Source organism: Aplosporella prunicola (assembly GCF_010093885.1).
Source record: "Aplosporella prunicola CBS 121167 unplaced genomic scaffold K452scaffold_10, whole genome shotgun sequence".
Lineage (NCBI taxonomy): Eukaryota > Fungi > Ascomycota > Dothideomycetes > Botryosphaeriales > Aplosporellaceae > Aplosporella > Aplosporella prunicola.
In genome coordinates, this window is record NW_022983538.1 from 698,595 (window position 1) to 718,269 (window position 19,675).

The window sequence follows — 19,675 nt, forward strand, 5'->3', positions numbered from 1 at the left end:
TAACCTACTTCCACTACGACCTTTCCACAACAATCCCAGCAACGATGGCCACCCCGGACTCCGAGCTGGAGTATCTCTCTCCAGACTTCGATCCCGCCTCAATCACCGTACCCCGGTTGCGTTCTATTCTTGTCGCCCACAGCGTCAGCTACCCTTCGTCAGCGAAGAAGCCAGAGCTTATCGCGCTCTTCAACGAACATGTCGTCCCGCAGGCCAGGAAGGTCCTTAATGCGCGTTCAAAGACAAAGCGCTCCGAGCATGGCATTGTCGACATGTCAAGTAGAGAGAGCAGCGTGGCTTCCGGGGATACTGAGAGCGATGCGACTTCTGTAGCGCCACCGGAGACTGTGCGCCGCAGCACTAGGAGAACAACCAGATCCCAGTCAGTCGCGGAGGACCCGGATGCGACACCCAGGGCTAGTGCCAGAGTTGGAAGAACGCCAGCCAAGCGCACGTCAAGCAAGCACGCACGCGCATCGGAGCCTGAAGTGGATGAACCTCCGCCTAGGAAGTCAAGACAATCGATATCCGCAACACCCTCAGTAGCTTCTTCGATACGCCCTTCCGCTACCCCTTCGATCAAACAAGAGCCTTTGGATGAGGAAAGCCCTTTCACTCAAGATAACCCATTTCAGAGTGGAAGCTCACCGATGGTCGAGCCTCATACTGTGGAACGGGAACGGCGCAGGAGAACACTCGGCCTCGCTGAGAGTAAGGACAAGAGAAAGAGCGTCTCGACCAGGCGTAGGGCTGAGTACATCAGCGCCGACCAAGAACAGCAGCAACAGCAGGGCATGGTAGTGCCTTCGTCGAAGACTTTCGAGGCACCCGTAACGCGCCGCCGGAGCAAGAAGGATCCTACGCCCGAGCCGGAGCCCGAGTACGAGCCGGAACCAGAATTCGAACTCGAGCAAGAAGATGGAGTGGACATCGGTGAAGAATTCACGCCCGAGGAACAACTGGAGCTCGTCCGGGAACGTGCCAGATCAGGACAAGTGGACATCTTACCGCCGCGGAAGAAGACAAAGACAAAGGAGTCATCAAGTGCTTTTAAGACTGCGCCATGGGCTATCTTGGTAGCCTTACTCGGTGGCTACGCGACTTGGTGGCGACAAGAGAAGCTGCAAGTCGGCTACTGCGGTGTTGGGAGGCCTTCCATTGTGGAAGTCCATGGTCTCGAAATTCCCGAGTTCGCCCAACAGTTTGTCCCCCAGTGCGAGCCCTGTCCGCAGCACGCTTACTGCTATCCCGAACTGAAGACCGTTTGTGAAGATGACTTCATCCTTCGGCCACATCCGCTTTCCCTTGGCGGCATCACGCCATTGGCGCCGACTTGTGAGCCCGATGGTGAAAAGGCACGCAAGGTCAAGGCGGTAGCAGATCGCGCAGTCGAAGAATTGCGCGAGAGGAATGCCAAGTACGAGTGCGGTGACTTGGTGGACGAGGAAACCGGAAGGCACTTGACAACGGCCGATATCAACGAACAGGATCTCAAGGAAGAGATGTCTACTAAGCGTCGACGCGGCATGTCTCAGAGTGAGTTCGATGATCTCTGGGTTCACGCTATTGGCGAAATCACCGGAAGGGACGAGATAACAAGCGGCGTTGATGGGTAAGTGACCTCATTCTCATTGATTTCTCAACAAACCAAATGGAAGTACTGAATCAACTAACCAGATTCTCCGTCGCCCATACAGACGCACAGGCAACCACACGCTCGCTAGCAACTCCCTCGCCCGCATCTCCTTCGCCTGCGCGGCCCGACGATCCGTCCGCCTCGCGCTGGCAAGACATCTTTGGAAACTTGTAGTGCTGCTCGCCATGTTTGGCACCTTCCTCTACGGCAAGCACTCCATCACCAGCAGCCGCGCCATGGAAGATCGCGCCAAGCAGCTCGCATCGTACGCGCTAGACCGACTGGCGCACCAGGCGGCTCTGCATGCATTCGACTCGCGCGCGTATCCCGAACCGTATATTAGCATGGGCCAGCTTAGAGACGACATTCTTCGCAGTGATTTCAGCGCCAAGAGGCGGCAGCGCCTGTGGGAGCGTGTGCAGAAAAAGGTGGAGGGCAATAGTAACATTAGACCGAGTGTGCGGGAGAACAGGAGCGGCGATGTTAGCAGGGTGTGGGAGTGGATTGGGGCTATCGCAGCCATTGAGGATTCCAGCGCGTTCAAGCGCAGTGGCAGCGGTGAGAGGTCCAGGTTGAGCATGGGATCTCCGCCCACGGTGAAGGAAGAAATGAAGGAAATGGTGCACTGGGATGAGGGCAGGCCGGTCTATTGAAGGGCATTGACATTCGGGACGGATCGTTGCGGGTTGGCTTTACTTTTTTGCTTATGCTTGATTAGGAGCTAGTAGTATATGATACCTAGGAAGTCACCATCTCTCCTTACTCTGCCTACTCTCCTCCCAGCCGACGTCCAGGCCCACGCTGGTTCGACCAGCTGGTACCCGTAGAGCGAGCCTCTCCCGCCGGGGCTTGCGCCATGCCGTATCCCCTCTTCTGAGCCTCGGGCCGCACGCCGCCGCCTCCGAACCACTCCTTGACAAAGCGGGGTGTGAAGATGACGTTCCTGCCGCCGCCGAACGTGGGCCAGATGCGCGTGAGGAAGTCGTACAGGTGCGAGGAGAGGATGCCGGCGCCCTGGTGCATGGTGGGGGCCGGGCCGGCCATGACGAACGTGACCAACAGCATGAGGTATGGGAGGTACTTTGCCGGGACGTTGATGACGAAGAAGGTGACGGACCGTTCGGGGTTGTCCTGCGCGAACGTGTACATGATTGCCATGATCAAGGGCGACAGGAACAGGGCTCCGCCGAGTATGTAACCAGCTACGGCCTGAGCGTAAAGTCAGTCAGTCACTGAACGTATACAGCCCCCACAGACGCGTCACTTTGGCAGTGGTGATGATGATAATGCGAGTCGTCACGAAAGAGGAAAGTATGTAGGGAGCCAAAACCACCTATGCGAAACGGACATTCGCTAGGTTTTCTCAAATGACTTTCCCACCATGCCTACACCGCACACGCACCTTTTGAATTATGCGAATGATGGTGCGTGCGAAGTGCAGGGGCGATCTTCCCCGGTTCCAGGAACCGCTTCAGCTAAAAAAGGCTGGGCGGGCAGATAATCCGGGGTTGCCAATAGCAGGCAGAGAAACATGATGAACAGGAAGTGATGCATGCACGTGCAGACTTACAATGATGACGAGGCCATTGAAGATGATGTAGGTGAAGAAGTCACCGTGGCCTGTGAAGCGGGGCGAGCCGAGCTCTAGCTGGCTGCCATACATGTACAGGAAGTACGGATCAAATATGATACCAAGCCCCTGGCCGGTGAGCAGGAAGCTCGTGACCAGCCTCCATAGCTGCGGCGGAACGGCCAGCACCTTGGATGGGATGAAGGGCAGAGGATAGTAGGGGACGAGGCCGCTGTACGCAAGCACCGAAGTGATGAGAGAGCCTGCGACGAGAGTTCTAAGGAAAGGCGGAAAGTCAGCCAAGGCTCAAGTGTCGAGTGTAGTGAATGTATGTACGTACCTTGTCACGGGCGGCCACGACCAGAAGACGTCCATTGTTGTTGTTGGTGTGGTTAGTTCAGATCAATGGGTGTGTAGTGTGTAGTGTGTGGGTTGACAGGTTGACAGAGTCGAGCCGCGCGACCACCTTTGAAGGCGGGCTGATCTATGGCTGCCTGGAGGGGACAAGAAGGAAGGTGGCCTTTGGCGCGCGCGAGCTTGCAGAAAAATAGCTGCGACGGAGGAACGAAGGGCCGAGCTTGGTGGGCGCCACATTCAGCCGCCGTAAAGCGGTGGGCGGCGGGGGGGGGACCAGCGATGACGGAGCTGTGGCTCCCCACCATACAAATCTCTGAGTCGACCAGACGACCACTTCTTGTCCAATTCCACCTGCCAAAGTGAGTAACCCCACGCCCCATTGTCAACAGTCGTTAGACTAGCCGTCAATCGTCTGCCGTGCTTAAAAGTCCCGCACTCTCGTTGACCGCAGTTCTCCACAGACTTTTTTGACTTTTGGAACTCATCATCAAAATGGATGCTATGCTCCCCACCGCTGGCGCGAGCCAGTCAATTCTTCTGCTTGGCTCTGGCTTCGGTGAGTTCTGGTCCCATTGATGTAAAGCTCCGTGCTGACATAGGGCACAGTTGCCCGTCCCACCGCCGAGATCTTGAGCGAGTCCGGCTTCAACGTGAGTAAACAATAACATCAACAACAATTGCATCGTTCATTTGCTAACTTGATCAGGTCACCGTTGGTAAGTTCCATCACTCTGTTCCTAGGTTAAACATTTGCCAACGTGAACATCAGCTTGCCGTACCATCGAGAACGCCAAGAAGTTCTCTGAGGGCATCAAGAACGCCACCCCCATCTCCCTCGACGTCTCTGATGCCACCGCTCTTGACGCCCAGGTTGGCAAGCACGCCTTGGTGTGTTTTCCCCCATGTATCCGGATTTCGGCCATCCCGTGCTGACCATTGTAGACCATCTCTCTGATCCCTTACACCCACCACGCCACCGTCATCAAGTCGGCCATCCGCAACGTAAGTATCTGTATGAGTATGACTCATGCAGCAGTGATCTAACAACCCTACAGAAGAAGCATGTTGTCACTACCTCTTACGTCTCTCCTGCTATGATGGAGCTTGACGCCGAGGCTAAGGAGGCCGGCATCACCGTCATGAACGAGATTGGTCTTGACCCCGGTATCGACCACCTGTACGCCGTCAAGACCATTGACGAGGTCCACAAGGCTGGTGGCCGCATCAAGTCTTTCCTCTCCTACTGCGGTGGTCTGCCCGCCCCCGAGAACTCTGACAACCCTCTGGGCTACAAGTTCTCTTGGAGCTCCCGTGGTGTCCTGCTGGCCCTCCGTAACGCCGCCAAGTTCTACCAGGACGGCAAGATTGTCGACATTGAGTCCAAGGAGCTGATGGCCACCGCCAAGCCCTACTACATCTACCCCGGCTATGCTTTCGTCGCCTACCCCAACCGTGACAGCACTCCCTACCGTGAGCGCTACAGCATCCCCGAAGCCGACACCATCATCCGTGGTACCCTCCGCTACCAGGGCTTCCCCGAGTTCATCAAGACGCTCGTCGACATGGGCTTCCTGTCCGACGAGGAGGTCGAGTACCTCAAGCCCGGCTCCACCCCTCTGGCCTGGCGCGAGGTGACCAAGCGCGTCCTTGGCGCCACCTCGGACGCTGACGCGGACCTCGTCTGGGCCGTCTCGTCCAAGGCCTCGTTCGCCAACAACGACGAGAAGAACCGCATCATCGACGGCCTGCGCTGGATCGGCATGCTCAGCAGCGACCCCGTGGAACCGCGCGGCAACCCGCTCGACACGCTGTGCGCGACGCTGGAGAAGAAGATGCAGTACGAGAAGGGCGAGCGCGACATGGTGATGCTGCAGCACAAGTTCGGCATTGAGAACGCCGACGGCACCACCGAGACGCGCACGTCGACGCTCGTCGAGTACGGCAAGCCCGAGGGCTCGGGCGGCTACTCGGCCATGGCCCGCCTGGTCGGCGTGCCGTGCGCCGTCGCCGTCAAGCTGGTGCTCGACGGCAAGATTGCCGACAAGGGTATTCTTGCGCCCATGACGCCTGCCATCAACGACCCGCTCATCAAGGAGCTCAAGGAGAAGTATGGCATCGAGTGCATTGAGAAGACTGTTGGTTAAATAGCAATGTGTCTCTGCGCTAGAGTAGCTGCGTCGTGAGGCGCGGGAATGAAAAAATAGGTATGAATGTTACGTAGTTGGAAGACGAAATGAACGCTCGTAGGAGCAATGGCTCGCACTGCGGTATTTTGGATTGAATTGGTGATTTGAGGCTCGTGATCCTTCCTCCTCTCCCGCTGTGCCCTTTTTCAACTCGCACTTTCTGGACGCCTGTGCCCAGCTGTGCGTACCTCTGTTTATGCGTCTTCTCCCACTGTATACGGGCATGCACGTATAGAAACGCATTCACGGTTCCCATTCACCACCCATTCATCCATTCATTCACTCCACCCAACTCGCCTCGCTCGCCTCACAGCGCACAAGCACACGGCTCTTGGTCTAACCTTGGTCTTGACCTGGCATGGCACGCAAGGCACGCAGAGGGTATGGATACTCTCCTGGAGTTGGACGGGCTTGGCATGGTTGCTTGAGGCTTGGGTGGGCTGGTTCTTGGCTTGATAGCTTTTTAGTTGGTTCGCTGCCTCACTCGCCGCCCTCTTGCTGCAACGCGGGCGGCTCGTCTTGCTGCTCGGCCCCTAGCGGGAAGCTCAGGTGCTTCCAGTCTTCAATCTGCAACACAACAGGTTAGCCACGCCGTGTTTCTTCGTCTCCCATATTTCCCTCCCAAAGGGCCATTCACCTCCTCGATGATGCTCCTCAAGCGGTCACGAATGCTCTCGACGGCATAGGTGCCGAGCAGCAGGCGCAGCGGCGGGTACGAGCAATGGCCCAGCTGCCAGACGAGCTCGGCGCTCTTGACGGCGCTGGTGGGCTGGCGGTCGTTGAGCCAGCGGATGGTGCGGCTGGCATGGCCGGCGGGGGCACTGGGCCCGGCGTAGGGCTCGCGGGCGGGCTTGACGAAGAAGTGGCCGTAGCGCTTGAGGCGGAGGCCCTCGCCCGCGTCGTCGGGCTGGAGATGGTCGTCGGGCTCGTCGAGGCGCACGTGGCCCGGCTCGACCAGCGTGGCCTTGATGTTGAAGGCGTCAATCTCGTACAGCATGCTCTCGATGAGGCCCTCGACGGCGTACTTGGTGGCGCAGTAGGGCGCCAGGCCCGGCACGCCCAGGGCGCCGCCGGTGCTGCTGAAGATGAGGTAGCGGCCGCGCAGCTGGCGGCGCAGCAGCGGCAGCGTCAACTGCAGCACGTGCAGGGTGCCGAAGAAGTTTGTCTCGACCTGGGCGCGCAGCTCGGCCTCGTCCTGCAGCTCGGCGGCGCCAATGACGCCGTAGCCGGTGCAGATGGCGACGACGTCGACGCGGCCCCAGCGCGCCACGGTCGCGTCGACGGCGGCGGCCACCGTCTCCCGCGCGCGCACGTCGCAGCGCAGCCCCAGGCAGCTGGCGCCGTGCAGGCCGCTCAGGTGCCGCATCTGCTCGGCGCTGTTCTCGTGGGTCCAGCCGACGGCGGCGACGAGGTCTCGGTGGCCCAGGGCTGCCCGTACCAGCGACCGTCCCATGTGTCCCGTGGCGCCGAAGACGAGCCATACGGCCTGTTGGGCGGGGTGCGTGTCCGACGGCGGCTCGCAGGTGGCGGGCAGGCGCAGCTTGGGGACGCGCGAGGCGGCGGCGGGGGAGAGGGCGGGGCTGTCGGCAGCGTCGTTCATGGCGGCGGTGGTGGTGGTTGGTGTTGCGGGGCAGCAGCAGACAACACCATGTCCACAACCATGACGGCACCGCCCTCGGGACTGTCCTTTACGCAGGGCTTCCTGCTGGGCCAGCTGTCCATCACGCTGCTCATCTTCTTCTTCATCAAGTTCTTCATCTTCGGCGAGCCGCCACCAGCCGACGTGCGGCACTCGACGCGGGCACGGCTGCGACGCCAGCGCACCCTCTCGCACCAGCACGCGACGACGGCGCTGCTGCCCCCAGCGCGCACCACGCCCGTCCTGCGCCCGCCGCCGCCCCTCACCAGCGACACGATCCTCGCAAAGACGTACTACAACGTCAAGGGCCACCAGCCCGAGAGCCTGGACTGGTTCAATGTCCTCGTCGCCCAGACCATCGCCCAGCTGCGCGCCGACGCCCGCCACGACGACGCCGTCCTCACCAGCTTGACCAACCTGCTCAACGGGCCCACGCGCCCGGACTGGCTGGGCGACATCAGAGTCACCGAGATCGAGCTGGGCGACGAGTTCCCCATCTTCAGCAACTGCCGCGTCATCCCCGTCGAGGCGGGCGGCCTGGGCCTGGGCAGCCCCCCGAACAACAACGACAACACCGACGGCAGGCTGCAGGCCCGCATGGACGTCGACCTCAGCGACGTCCTCACCCTCGGCATCGAAACGACGCTGCGCCTGAACTGGCCGCGCCAGAAAGTCGCCGTGCTGCCCGTCGCCCTGGCCGTCAGCGTCGTGCGCTTCAGCGGCACCCTCTCCATGTCCTTCATCCCGTCGGCGCAACCCACAAGCAGCAGCAACAGCAACAGCGCCATCGACGACCCGCCCAACACGTCCGCCCACACGCCCACCACCCTCGCCTTCACCTTCCTCGACGACTACCGCCTCGACCTGTCGGTGCGCTCGCTGCTCGGCTCGCGTTCCCGCCTGCAAGACGTGCCCAAGATCGCGCAGCTGATCGAGTCGCGCCTGCACACCTGGTTCGACGAGCGCTGCGTCGAGCCGCGCTTCCAGCAAATCGTGCTACCCAGCCTGTGGCCGCGGAAGAAGAACACGCGCGGCGGCACCGACGCCGGGGACGACGTTGCTGCTGCCGATGCTGCTGGCGCTGCCGAGTCCTCCGCCTCCGCCACTGCCACCGCCGCCGACCAACAGCAGAAACCTAAACCCCCCGCTGACCACCCGAAACCGACGGGCAGCGTGCGCCGCGTTGCTGTTGCGGAACCGCCCGCGCAGGGCGGCTTGGAGGCCCGCATGGCTGCTGAGGGGCAGAAGGTGCGCGAGGCGCAGGAGCGGGCGGAGCGCGCGGAGCGCGCTGAGAAGCAGCGGCAGGGACAGACGGGACGGGGCAATGACAATGACAATGACAACGGCAATGGCAGCGGGAACGATGCGAACGGCAACGGCAACGGCGGCACGCGGCTGCGCACGGGCGGCCGGCCGCCGCTGGGCCTGCTGCACAGGGATAGCGGGAGGGAGGGCAGTAGTGGAGGTCGAGGCAGTGTTGGATGGAGGGGGATGCCGGGCGGGCTGCCGGATGTGGGGACGCCGATGGGGTGAGTTTGTTTGTGTTTGTATGAATAGGTGAATGAGTATATGAGTATGGGTGTGGAGTGGGGTGGAGAGGAGGTTCTTGTACGATTATTGACTGACTGCATGGATGGATGGAGGGACGCATCACGAATGGACGGGTGGACGAGCGCACGCTTTATTTTTCTCTTTTCTTGTTGTTTTGCTTCTTCTTGTTCTATTGCATAGGCATGACATGGCATTGTAGACCTGGCGCTGGCGGTTTTTTTTTTTTTTTTTTTTTTTTTTTTTTTTTTGAGCGGGTGGGTGGATGGGTGGGTGGCTATGTATAGTGAGGCAAGGCAATGGACTGCTTAGTTGTTTGGTAATTCGGTTGTTGATTGCTTGCATATTGATTGTTTATTGATTGACTGGTTGGTTATATAGGACAGTAAAAGCAAAAGCAAAAGCAAAAGCAAAAGTAAAAGTAAAAGTAGTTAAAACTAGGAACTAGGAGAGAGAGAGGGTAGGATAGGTAGGTTATAAGTATAAGTATATTTACCCACACTATATAAGCTACACCACACCACACCACACCATGCCACGCTATACCATAGCATCAGCATCCATCCTATTCCATACATACACTTCCAATCCTCACTCTCTACCCCGCTCATACAGCCCCATCCATACAATCCCATGCCATCCGTTCGTTCCATTATCCATCGGAAAACCACAAGCCACAAACAAAAAACCCATACAAAAGCAAAAAAAGTTTAGAAGCAAAGCCAAGAATAACAAGAAAAAACTCGACGACAGAACGCGACATATATACATACATAAGGGTATCCAGGGGGTGTGCGTGTGCGTGTGTGCGCGTAGTGTGCGCGTGTAGTGTGCGTATATGTGTGCGGCGACGACGACGACGACGACGACGACGACGACAGAGACGGCCATGCACGCACGCGATGATATAGAATAATCTCGCGAGCATGACCGCCGTGCCTGCCGGCCAACCGCTTTGAAAAGCAAAACTTCAATCCTCAGTCCTTAGTCCTCACTCCTCAATTCTCTGCCTCATTTCCTGCCTTCAAGCGCTCGTGGCAGCAAGCGAGCAGTAGCAAGAAGTTCAGCACCTCCATCCACATCCCCCCATTACCCCATTACCGCCCTCTCACAGCTCATAAGCAAGTATAACCACGCCTCCCCCAACTTCCAACTTCATTACATCGCCTTCTCATTCCTCCCCTCCCCTCCCTAATACTAAGTAAGTAAGTAAGTACTCTAGACATGCGTCTCGGCCTGCGGCAAAGGTAGCTGCGGCGCGCTGCTGCTGTTCGGATGCGTGTTCCCGGTGCGGGGCCTATTGCCGTCGGCGGTGCCGGTGCGGAATGTCGGGCGCGAGCGGATCGATGCCGTGGACTCGAGGCCAATGTGCGGGTCTGGGATTTGTATGTCGAGCTGAAAGGGGAAGGGTGTTAGTTTGGATATCGGGTGACAGGGATAGGAGTGCGTGTGTGTGTGCATGTCTATATGTGCACTCACAGTGAGATATCCCGTCCTCCTCAACGGAATGATACGCACGCCATCCCTCGTGCCAACCTCGCGGTTCCAGTCCTCAATCCAGTCCTCGAGCGCGCGCAACCGCGCTTTCACGCCCGTAAAGCCCGCGTCCTCCCACATCCAGAGCGTCGCCGCGCCCACGACGGCATCCGCCCACGCCCGCAGCGTCCACGGGCTAAACGCCGCCACCAGCTCGCGGTTGATCTTCTTGACAATGTCGCGGAACGCGTCCTCGGTCACCAGCGGGTCCAGCACCTCCGGGTACAGGTTCTGGAATGCCGGCGCCAGGTCCCCCGCCACCATCCAGTCGCGCTTCACCCGTATCACCCGCGTCGTGCTGTACAGCGGCGACGTGACCGGCACGTGCGGGTTCACGTGCGGGAAGCACGGGTGCGAGGGCCCCCAGGTGTATTCGTCGTCGTCGTCGTCGACATCGGCGTCGCCCGCGTCCGACTGCCCCGGCATCGAGTCCACGGTCGACTGCCGCCTCGAGCGGTACGGCTCCAGCGGCACCGACGCGCGCGACGTCGTGTGCTGCAGGCGGTGGCCGCCGGCCTCGGGGTCGGCGGGCGGATTGACCACATTGGCGGGGTGGTCGGGCCCGGTGTTGTTGTAGTCCTCAGAGTCGGGCATGGCGACGGCGGGCAGCGGCGACGGGGAATGTAGGCTTCGTCTTCCTCCTCCACCACCTCCTCCTCCGGTAGCAGCGGCAGCAGCAGCAGCACGCTCTTCCAGCAGCAGGCTGCGGCGGTTGCTGGGCAGGCCGATGCTCGTTCTGCCGCTCTCGCCGCCGGTGCTGCGTTCGACGACGAGCGACGAGGCCGGGGCGCCGCTGTGGTTGCTGAGACGGCTTTGGCGCTGCTCCGGGAGCGTCAGGAGCGGGTAGGCGTCGCGGGCTTCGGTCGGGGCGGGCGGGCCCTCGGCGAGCTGGGGGTGGTGGACGGGGACGTTGGGAGCAAGGACGGGGGCGCGCGGCGAGCTGTTGACGGGGTTCCACAGGCGGCTTTGCGGGGTGCGGGCGGCGGCGGTGGGCGGCGAGGGGCGGTGGTAGTAGCCAAAGTTGAAGTTGAAGATGCGGTTTGTGAGACTCCAGCGGGAACGGGCGTACGGGGCCGAGGCGAGATCAGCTTGGGCGGCCGTCGTGAAGAGGGCGGGGTGGACCGCGGCGGTACGACGGACTGGCGACGGTGGTGGGCGAGAGAGAGCTGTGAGTGGTGCAGTTGCGACGACGGACGGCGGGCGGGAGCAACTGCCGTGACTAAAGTGGTACTGAGGAAAGCGAGGGCGCGCGGACGGAAAAGGGAGGGCTAGTATGTAACTAGCGCGCGAGTCACGACCGACGTGTACTTTTTTTTTTTTTTTTCTTTTTTTGTTATTTGTTGGATTCGACTTTGATTTCTGTTGTAGCTACGACGACGATGAGAAGAAGAATAAGAGAGATTGAAAGGGGAGTGTCGTGAGTGTGTCGCAGCCATGCAATGCACGCCCCGGTCGAGATTGCAAGGTGCAAAAAAGCAAACGCCAGCCCGGCCTCCCTCCTCCCCCTGCCTACCATCATTTACATCTACGTCGTCATAATTATTATTACCTCCCATTAAATCCACCGCTCCTCTCTGGGTATATATCCTTACTCCTATGCGTGTTTGTTCGCCTTTGCCTGCATCTTCCCCAGCAATTGACTGTGCAAATCCGTGTATGCTGGCGTCCAAGCCCGATATTCTGGTCGCGCCTGTTTCTCCATCTGCCACGCTTCCTGCTGCTTCTTCTCCATCGCCTGCCGCGTCTGCCTCTCCATCAGCGCCGCTAATCGCTGCTCGTCAATTTCCGCCGGTCGACGCCGAATCGTCTCAAGCTCCTGCTTCACCCCCATCCTCCAGTTCGCCATCATCGTCTCGCGCCGCATCGCCTCATAAGTCCCCGTCTCGCGCTTCGGCTGCCGCGAGTCGACTTTCATTGGCGCCACCACCGCGCTCTGTCGTCGCCGCTGCTGCGCCTCCATCGACTGCCTCCTCATGATCAACGTCCGTCGCTTCGCCAGCGTCATGTCGTCTTCGTCTTCCTTGTCCACCGTCCCGCGATTGGAGATGGAGTCGCTGGGTACGACCGTCGGCGGCTCCTGAAAAGACATTGTGAATGCCTTGTTTTTCATCAGTGTCTTTCGATGGTCCAAAAGCGTAGGCCTTGGTGGCGGCGGTGATCTTGCAGCTTCTGATTCCTCGACCGGGAGCTCCGCCACAGTCTGCTGGACGATCGGCGTCATGAGCGGAGACGACGAGGCCCGGAAGCCCCAAGAGTTAGATTGTAACTCCGTTCCTGTTGGTGGCGACGCACTCGACGAACGCATGCGTGTGAATTGAGGTTTAGCAGGGGGTGATTTAGGCACCGAGTCGCTCGAGGTTCTCCAGCCATTGCCCAGCGGCTCTGATTCCGGTGTATATACTCCTACCAAGGTGCTCGAAGACTGCTCGACGAAACTATGACGGGAAGTTTTTGTCCCCGGCATTTGCGTCCCGTCAATGGTCCAGCGTTTGCGGGGTCCTGGTGGCCGCGTAGCAGAAGTCCTCGGCTCCTCAGCGGAAGTCTTTGGCTCCTCAGCGGAAGCCTTTGGCTCTTCAGCGGAAGTCTTTGGCTCCTTGGCTGTAATCTTTGGTTCATCTAGATTGCGACCCATTTCAATTGCAACTCCAGGAGACGAAGGCTCCGGAATGTCTTCAATCTCGGGCTTATCAGCTAGAGTGATGTGCTTAGTCCACTCGTTGGTGCGGAATTTGCGTTGACATCTGGAAACCTTCGGAGGAAGGTGCTCAGCCAAGGGTTTCGCACCGGAATGCCCACTGTCAGACTGAGCAGCCAGCTTCTTTGAGCGAGACCGGCCATGGCTGGAGCTGTTCTCTTCACCGGTACCCGAAGCGCCAGACAATCGGAGAGATACGCGCTCGCCCTTCTCCTGCTTGTTCAGGTTCGGGTCGTTACTTGCAGTCAATTCCAAAAATGCCTTCTGGCGGTGGGTGGTGGCATCATCATTGTCTCCACCGTCCTCTTCTTCGCCGCCCAAAGCGAGCTCAGAGACGGTTTTGAAATCGCGACCACTGAGCATGCTCATAGGCGTGTTCGCCCTTGAGAGAGCCGGCAGGGAACTGAGCTCCTCGTTCAAAACATCAAGTGTCGCAGCAAGAGAGGTGGTATTGGACACTCTCTTGGAGTCCGGCATCTCGTCGGATTCCTCCTGCATCTCTTCCATCAGAGAGGCCTCCGAGTTTTGCTCCAAGAAGCCAAAACCCGAGTCATCTTCAGATGACACAGTGAAAGGAAGCGGGATGACTGGAGGACCAGACGATGGAGGTTGAGGGGGAGGGGTTGACCGGCCAATTCCTAGCTTCGTCGCCGACGTATTCGTCTGGAGGGAATCTTTTCGGTCGATTGACCGCCTAACAAGTGAAGCGGAATTACGCTTCAAGCTGGGCACCGAAGACAGCCGAGCAGATCTTGCGATCTGATTTCCGTGCGTGTCGATCCGTTGTATATCGTCGTCCTGTGCTTTGGCCGTGCACCCGCTCGTGCGCGCGCCCATGAGGTCATTCTCGCTGCCTTCTTTGGACCTGCCGAAATCGCTCATTTCGAGGCTGTCGCCAGAATCCGAGCGATCGACCTCCCGAACGCTCACCGCTCCCTTCTTGATGGTCTCGGATGCCGAATCGATGGTTGATTCGCTTTGGACAACCGCCGCCGGTTTGTCGCCGTACATGGCCTCCCACTGAATGCGCTCACGCGCGGTGGCTTCCATGACTCTCCGACCATTTTCTTCTTCTTCCCGCTGGTCATTTTGCTCTTTTTCGAGGCGACGCGCATTGCGCGCCGCGTGCCGTCTTTTGACCAGTTTCCACAGCTTCATTTGCGACACCACTCCAAACAGGGCAAGCACGAATACCAGCGCAATTTCAACACGAATGGCGCGTGTGACGGGGTATGTGTTGGTTTTTAAGGGGAATATCTTGTCGTTGAGGTCTGCTGGCGGTTAACAATCTGCTGTGGCTATTCTTTGGTGTCAAGGACTTACCCCAGATATAGAGCCAGAACTCCTTCAGACCTGCTCTTGTGAAGCAATCAATCCCGATAACGAGGGCCGTCGAACCGGCAAAAGAAGTGCAGCCGATCTGGGTGTATGATCTCGTCCGATTGAAAAACGAGAGTGAGTAGCACACCGCGCTCAAGACAACAATGAATGGGATCTTGCCGGCTGTTGCAGTGATTAGACCTCCTTCTTTCAAGACCATAAACCACATGCTAAGGCAGAAGCCACCGAGAAGACAGCCAAAGCCTTCTGTTATGTCTGGGAAAATGAGGGAGATGGCGCCGAAGATGGCCCCGCTGACGCTAGCAGCGACGACAAATGCGCCTTGAACGGCATCGGTGACTGGCGGGCTCGCCGTATACTCGATGAGCACCGTGACCGATATGGCCACGAGGTAGCCCGATGAAACCGGTATGAATATCCTACCGTTCGTCAGCCGCGGCTGGGCGCTTTGTGCATGAGCATTCACTTACCATCTGGTGCGGGCGCCGGATATGCCGTAAACTACGCCCGTCACTATGAGCAGGGCGCCCGCTACGGCCATGGCAGGGGTAAGTTTGGGCGGGAGGGGTAATCCATGGCCGGGATACACGACAACTTCAACGCGTCAGTGGGGGTTGCACAAACGGCGGCTTCAAACATACTAATGTTCGTTGAGGTTGGGCTCGCCGACGGCAAGGCACCACCTGACGCTGTGGTACTTGCAACAGCAGCTGTCGTCGTCGCAGCCGCTTCCGTTGCAGTGGAAGAAGCAGTGGATGATTCCGCGGCCGCATCAGTAGTAGCTGCTGCGGTCGACGACGGCGCCGCCGATGCAGGTTCTTCTGTAGATGCAATGCTCGTCTTTACGCTTTCGGCAGTGCCCGAGGCCTCTGCTGCAGTTGAAGGGCCGTCAGAACCATCTTGCCGGCGCCGCAAGCCGTTGTGCGACGCCAAGGTAGGGAGCGCAAGGGAAAACGCTAGCAGTGATAGACAAAAGAAAGCATTAGAGAGCCGCATTGTGTCGCGACTCTTGGGGAATTAGAAGGATTACGCGTCCAGGTCGACAAGTACCGCCAGTCCCATGTTCGGGAGGCGACAGTGAGATTGAACAATGGGACGCGCGGAGCGATCAGCAGTTGACAACAGCAGCTACAGATTAGCGGGTGAGAGTCAAGCGAGTGAAAGCGGGCAGTGGCGAGAGAGAGAGAGAGAGCGAGGGAGAGGGAGAGTGAAATGGATGGCTCCCGAGGCGCGCAGTTAGCTCATTATGCTCGCATGGCAAGCAGGGCCCATTGCATGTCAACACATCAAGGCGCGGCGTGCCGGCAGATCATGAGGGTGACGAGGAGATTTGCAAAGAGGCAACGGAGCCTGACCGGAACAAGGCTCTCTCGCCTCGTGCCGATACTGGATATGGAAGCGCATGGGCGCGTATCCACGCTCCGGGGAAATTGCACTCTGGAGATGGTCGCCGCCACGGGTGGACTAGGGCCCGCGGCGAGCCATTGGAGCTTTTGGCTCGATGCCTTGTTGCGAGTCGTGAGCTGACCGGGAGGCACGAGATCGAGCAGGGCGCGAGAGCGGGGGAGGCTCGCGCTCGAGACACGCGTCTGCTATGATTGTTGCTGCTGTCAGAGTCAGACATGGCATGCTGCATGCCAGGGAGTACGTGCGCCGGCGAACACCACCAGAGCAGCAAGCAAAGCAGCAAGCAAAAACACTTGTTACTGCGGGTCGACCAGGTTCTGCTCGCCTATCACGCCAGCTTGACCCTGGAGGGGTACCGACGGTACCGTCCGAGCAGCTATTGCTTTCTACAACTCGAGTTGTACCAGCTGAGTTTTGGGACCCGGTAGCAGCAGAGCCAGCAGAGCCAGCAGAGGTAGCCAGCGTGGCCAGCCATCCAGCAGCCATCCTCATCCTCGCTGCCCTGCCGTGCTTTACGTAGTAGGTCGGTGTGAGCGGCTGGCGACACCTCGCAGGATGTTGTTTCAGCGGCGGCGCGAACGCTTGGCCGAGCCGAAACGCCGCCTCCATGATCGGCAGGCTTGCGTGCGGCTGGAGCCAAGCAGCTGCTGAACTGGCGCACCATAAGCAGCCAGGCAGCCCGGGCCCCCGCGCGCCCCCCAATCCTCCCGTGCCTCCCCCGGCCCCTCGATTCAATTATCGTGAACAGTCCAACCTTCCGGCCTGCTGCAGCGGTTTCTCGATAGTCGTCAGGGCGTCACAACCGCAAGTCTACATACATACGCACCTATCACTGCAGCCCACCCGAGCCCAGAGTATTGCTCGCTCATCGACCCAGACCTGCGGCATTACTCCTAGAGCAAGCCGTGGTTGAGCCTGGTTCGTCCCGTGCCGTCGTCCATTTGCCCAATGAGCGCCGCAGTGGCACCCATCCCACGGGACCTTGTGCTTCATTGGTGCGTCGTGCGTCAAGACGTAATCGGAGACTTTTCTACCTATGCTTCTCTCTATCCTTCAGCGAGGGAGCTAGCTAATGAGGCTGGTCGACCATCATCACGCATCGATCAAACAGCAGCTGTCCACTGCGCCGAACCCCGCCGCAACCCCGCCCTCCTCGCTTTGGTCGCCCTTGGTCCTAAGCAAATACCCAGCCTCCCAGTTCTCCAAGATCTGCCCGCCACTCCGCCACAGACAAACCCCGTACACGCCAAGCTCCCCAATGACCCCTCCCTTCTGCACCTCGCCGTTGCGGATGATCACGTTGTTCAGCGCCGGTGGCTCAATCATCTCCATCAGGATATAAGCAGGCCAGTTTGTCTCTGCCAGCTTCTCCAAGAACGGAGGGATCGAGGCACGGTAGATGTTGTTGCCACCGCCTTCACGCTGGGGCTTCAACACATAACGACTAGCCGACCCGACATCAGTGGCTAGTCTCCGTGCCTCGAGGCCTGCTTCGCTCTTGTCCAGAGGATAAATGGGCGCAAATGTCTTCAGCAGACGCTTGGCCGTTGCTTCGTCCGGTACGAAGCGAGCGAGATGCGGCGAGTGGGGAGTGGCCAGTACCTGTTGTACCTTCTTACAACCTGCGAGGTGAGTCAGGATGCTCGGGCACTTGATGGCGCGGCTGCGTTCCAGATGCAGACGTGCTGTCCACTCTTCTTCGCCCGCGTAGTCATCCGGCGTGTAGCCAGCGCGGTAGTAGATGGTTGTAACCTCATAGGATTGGCCAACGGCATGGGGAGGACTGTAGATGAGGTTGCGTTCCGAGTCAAGCTTCGTGTCAGAAAGAATCTTATGGAACGGCACGCGGAATGACCGTACGCCATTCTCGGCAAGCAGCGAGTACTCAAGGTGCCGCTGGTCGAAGACATTTCTCTCAGGACCCTGGACCACGAACAGAACACAGAGAGGGTGCGAGCTACGTGAACTTCCGTAAGCCCTGTGGCTTGCCGCCAAGCCAGCGGCTAGAGACGGTACGGACTTGCTCTGTGGGAGAGAGTCCTGCTTGATGATAGGTGTTGCCTGGGGAGGATAGGCGTCGATGGAAAGGAGATATTTGTGCATTTCAGAGACCTTTGAAGACAGTCCACCAAAAGACGAAGCGATGGTGTTGAATTCGACCTGCTTGATCTCAGGCTTCGCATCGGCCTCTTTTGGGTCCACATGAACCATGTAGTCGGAACGGAAGAGACCAAGAGTGAGGTCCTTAGGAAAAGGTTAGAGCATACGGTCTTCCAGCTTCACCATTGACTCACTTGCACATATCCCTCCCGCTTTACTTCCAAATGTATCTGCCACAACTTGGCGACAAAGTCATCAACTCCAGCGAGCCTGTAGAGAACATGTCAGTATATTACTACCTCTAACGGCATGTGTTGTCTATACGGGACATAGAAATGCAATGGTTAGAGCGGAGAAGGGGGTTGAGATGACGAGAACATAAAAAAAAAAAAAAGCGATAATGAATGGCCGCATGCGAGACTACGGAATGCAAAGGAACGCACTCTTCTACGACTGTCTTCAGCCATTCCTCATCTCTTGCAATGGCGGAATATAGCTCGTTATATGCCTTCTGTATAGCAAGTCCTTCTTCGTAGCAGTGACGAGGAAACGGGCTAGGAAAGAGAGTAACAGGTGCACTCGTGGCGAGCACGCCAGTTGGATCCTGTGATTGGGAGACAAATGACGGCGCTGGTCTCACTGCCAAGCCGTGTGCTATGGACCAGTCCTTGAGGTTCGTTAGCAAGAACTGCGCCTGCTCATCTGACAGGTCAGGCGGATAGGCTGGATATATGGACTTTGTCATTTCGATTGGGGGGAGTTGATGCGTATGGAAGGGAATAGTAGGCAGAAGATGTTGCGGTTTATGGACATTGGAGGTGGTCTGCGGATTGCTAAGCATAGGTACAATTTCGGAGCGCCAGCGCTAGTCCGCTAACAGCTTAGCTTGACCTTGTAGCGGCAATTGCGTTATCGATATCGCGCTGCTGTGCAACAACGCCCTCGTGCTCTCCTACCGCCCAGCACACGCCAAGGTCGCGCTCCTCCAGATCACTTGAACACGCGCCGGCACTCAACTTTCGACGACGCGACCGATGATTGTCGCGTTTGCCTCCGTACGGAGATCTTCTGAGCACTCTCCACCTATCTTCCACTACACCGCGCCTGGCGAGTTCCCATGAGCTAGCACGCCAGGCAAACGCATCTTGACGACCAAACCGGCGCCCAGAACCAGCTTTGCTCTCACTTCATTTCTCCTCGCTTAGCCAGTCCCGGAACCTTTTAGGTCATTCTAGGCTCGGTGAAGCTCTTCTTCACCTTTCTACGGGTTGACTTGTTTGTCCGCATTGTGAAAACAGATCCATTACCAGCGAGACTCAGCAGTTTACCCAACTTTATTCAAATTGCCTTACTAAACATTCACATCAATCGACTCTAACGACAGCATTTTGAAGCAAATGACCGTTTGCTCTTCGACGATACGCCGTTCCTCTCATTATGGCTTTCTCGCAAGATCCATGGGAATGGAACATCGAACAAGTCATTGAAGCTCTCTGCGTGTCAACGGAGTGGTGGGAGAATGGCAGGCCGAACTCTGCTCTCCCTGAGCCGTCATCTTTTGAACAATCATTGCGCGAGCAAGAAGTAAATGGATCGACCTTGCTAACGAGCATTACCGATCAAATCCTCAAAGAAGACTTTGGGCTCAAAGCTATCGGCA

General features: G+C 58.3%; 9 protein-coding genes across 9 annotated transcripts; 3 read left to right on the forward strand and 6 right to left on the reverse strand.

The window, feature by feature from the left end:
* Nucleotides 1–44: 44 nt before the first annotated feature.
* Nucleotides 45–2,289, forward strand: K452DRAFT_225993 (uncharacterized protein; the record flags this gene model as incomplete). The annotated part of the gene is made up of 2 exons (XM_033536795.1): nt 45–1,612; nt 1,698–2,289. The coding sequence occupies 2 exons, from the start codon at nt 45–47 to the stop codon at nt 2,287–2,289; spliced, it is 2,160 nt and encodes a 719-aa protein (XP_033398695.1).
* A 115-nt stretch (nt 2,290–2,404) lies between these two features.
* Nucleotides 2,405–3,706, reverse strand: K452DRAFT_358026 (uncharacterized protein; the record flags this gene model as incomplete). The annotated part of the gene is made up of 4 exons (XM_033546160.1): nt 3,547–3,706; nt 3,207–3,483; nt 3,039–3,111; nt 2,405–2,838 (listed from the first exon to the last, which is right to left on the reverse strand). Exons 1-4 carry the CDS (start codon nt 3,579–3,581, stop codon nt 2,405–2,407), a joined length of 819 nt encoding a protein of 272 aa, XP_033398696.1. The 5' UTR covers nt 3,582–3,706.
* Nucleotides 3,707–3,867: 161 nt separating this feature from the next.
* Nucleotides 3,868–5,828, forward strand: K452DRAFT_248668 (uncharacterized protein). The gene is made up of 7 exons (XM_033538106.1): nt 3,868–3,922; nt 4,025–4,119; nt 4,170–4,213; nt 4,270–4,279; nt 4,333–4,451; nt 4,506–4,565; nt 4,619–5,828. The coding sequence occupies exons 2-7, from the start codon at nt 4,056–4,058 to the stop codon at nt 5,705–5,707; spliced, it is 1,386 nt and encodes a 461-aa protein (XP_033398697.1). The 5' UTR covers nt 3,868–3,922; nt 4,025–4,055; the 3' UTR covers nt 5,708–5,828.
* A 401-nt stretch (nt 5,829–6,229) lies between these two features.
* K452DRAFT_269625 (uncharacterized protein) lies at nt 6,230–7,349 on the reverse strand (the record flags this gene model as incomplete). The annotated part of the gene is made up of 2 exons (XM_033538949.1): nt 6,230–6,316; nt 6,387–7,349. The coding sequence occupies 2 exons, from the start codon at nt 7,347–7,349 to the stop codon at nt 6,230–6,232; spliced, it is 1,050 nt and encodes a 349-aa protein (XP_033398698.1).
* A 72-nt stretch (nt 7,350–7,421) lies between these two features.
* Nucleotides 7,422–8,462, forward strand: K452DRAFT_195107 (uncharacterized protein; the record flags this gene model as incomplete). The annotated part of the gene is made up of 1 exon (XM_033535930.1): nt 7,422–8,462. A coding segment is annotated over one exon (1,041 nt), but the record flags the coding sequence as incomplete, so codon positions are not given.
* A 942-nt stretch (nt 8,463–9,404) lies between these two features.
* K452DRAFT_13985 (uncharacterized protein) lies at nt 9,405–9,990 on the reverse strand. Its single transcript, XM_033535398.1, has one exon. It carries the CDS (start codon nt 9,825–9,827, stop codon nt 9,528–9,530), a length of 300 nt encoding a protein of 99 aa, XP_033398700.1. The 5' UTR covers nt 9,828–9,990; the 3' UTR covers nt 9,405–9,527.
* Nucleotides 9,991–10,298: 308 nt separating this feature from the next.
* Nucleotides 10,299–10,874, reverse strand: K452DRAFT_195280 (uncharacterized protein; the record flags this gene model as incomplete). The annotated part of the gene is made up of 2 exons (XM_033535939.1): nt 10,299–10,331; nt 10,416–10,874. Coding segments are annotated over 2 exons (492 nt in total), but the record flags the coding sequence as incomplete, so codon positions are not given.
* Nucleotides 10,875–11,808: 934 nt separating this feature from the next.
* K452DRAFT_350662 (uncharacterized protein) lies at nt 11,809–15,819 on the reverse strand. The gene is made up of 4 exons (XM_033545669.1): nt 15,150–15,819; nt 14,979–15,102; nt 14,491–14,927; nt 11,809–14,438 (listed from the first exon to the last, which is right to left on the reverse strand). Exons 1-4 carry the CDS (start codon nt 15,502–15,504, stop codon nt 12,067–12,069), a joined length of 3,288 nt encoding a protein of 1,095 aa, XP_033398702.1. The 5' UTR covers nt 15,505–15,819; the 3' UTR covers nt 11,809–12,066.
* A 1,188-nt stretch (nt 15,820–17,007) lies between these two features.
* Nucleotides 17,008–18,760, reverse strand: K452DRAFT_307877 (uncharacterized protein; the record flags this gene model as incomplete). Its single annotated transcript, XM_033543108.1, has 3 exons — nt 17,008–18,159; nt 18,210–18,285; nt 18,459–18,760. The coding sequence occupies 3 exons, from the start codon at nt 18,758–18,760 to the stop codon at nt 17,008–17,010; spliced, it is 1,530 nt and encodes a 509-aa protein (XP_033398703.1).
* Nucleotides 18,761–19,675: the final 915 nt, after the last annotated feature.

Excerpts from the sequence above, each read along its gene's own strand:
- K452DRAFT_248668 (XM_033538106.1), top strand. The coding sequence starts at position 4,056 with ATGGATGCTATGCTCCCCACCGCTGGCGCGAGCCAGTCAATTCTTCTG. Across the intron at positions 4,120-4,169 it reads TCTGCTTGGCTCTGGCTTCG|TTGCCCGTCCCACCGCCGAG; the intron begins GTGAGTTCTGGT and ends CATAGGGCACAG. Across the intron at positions 4,566-4,618 it reads TCAAGTCGGCCATCCGCAAC|AAGAAGCATGTTGTCACTAC; the intron begins GTAAGTATCTGT and ends ACAACCCTACAG.
- K452DRAFT_13985 (XM_033535398.1), bottom strand. The coding sequence starts at position 9,827 with ATGGCCGTCTCTGTCGTCGTCGTCGTCGTCGTCGTCGTCGTCGCCGCA.
- K452DRAFT_350662 (XM_033545669.1), bottom strand. The coding sequence starts at position 15,504 with ATGCGGCTCTCTAATGCTTTCTTTTGTCTATCACTGCTAGCGTTTTCC. Across the intron at positions 15,103-15,149 it reads CCCAACCTCAACGAACATTA|TTGTCGTGTATCCCGGCCAT; the intron begins GTATGTTTGAAG and ends GACGCGTTGAAG. Across the intron at positions 14,439-14,490 it reads GTTCTGGCTCTATATCTGGG|ACCTCAACGACAAGATATTC; the intron begins GTAAGTCCTTGA and ends AACCGCCAGCAG.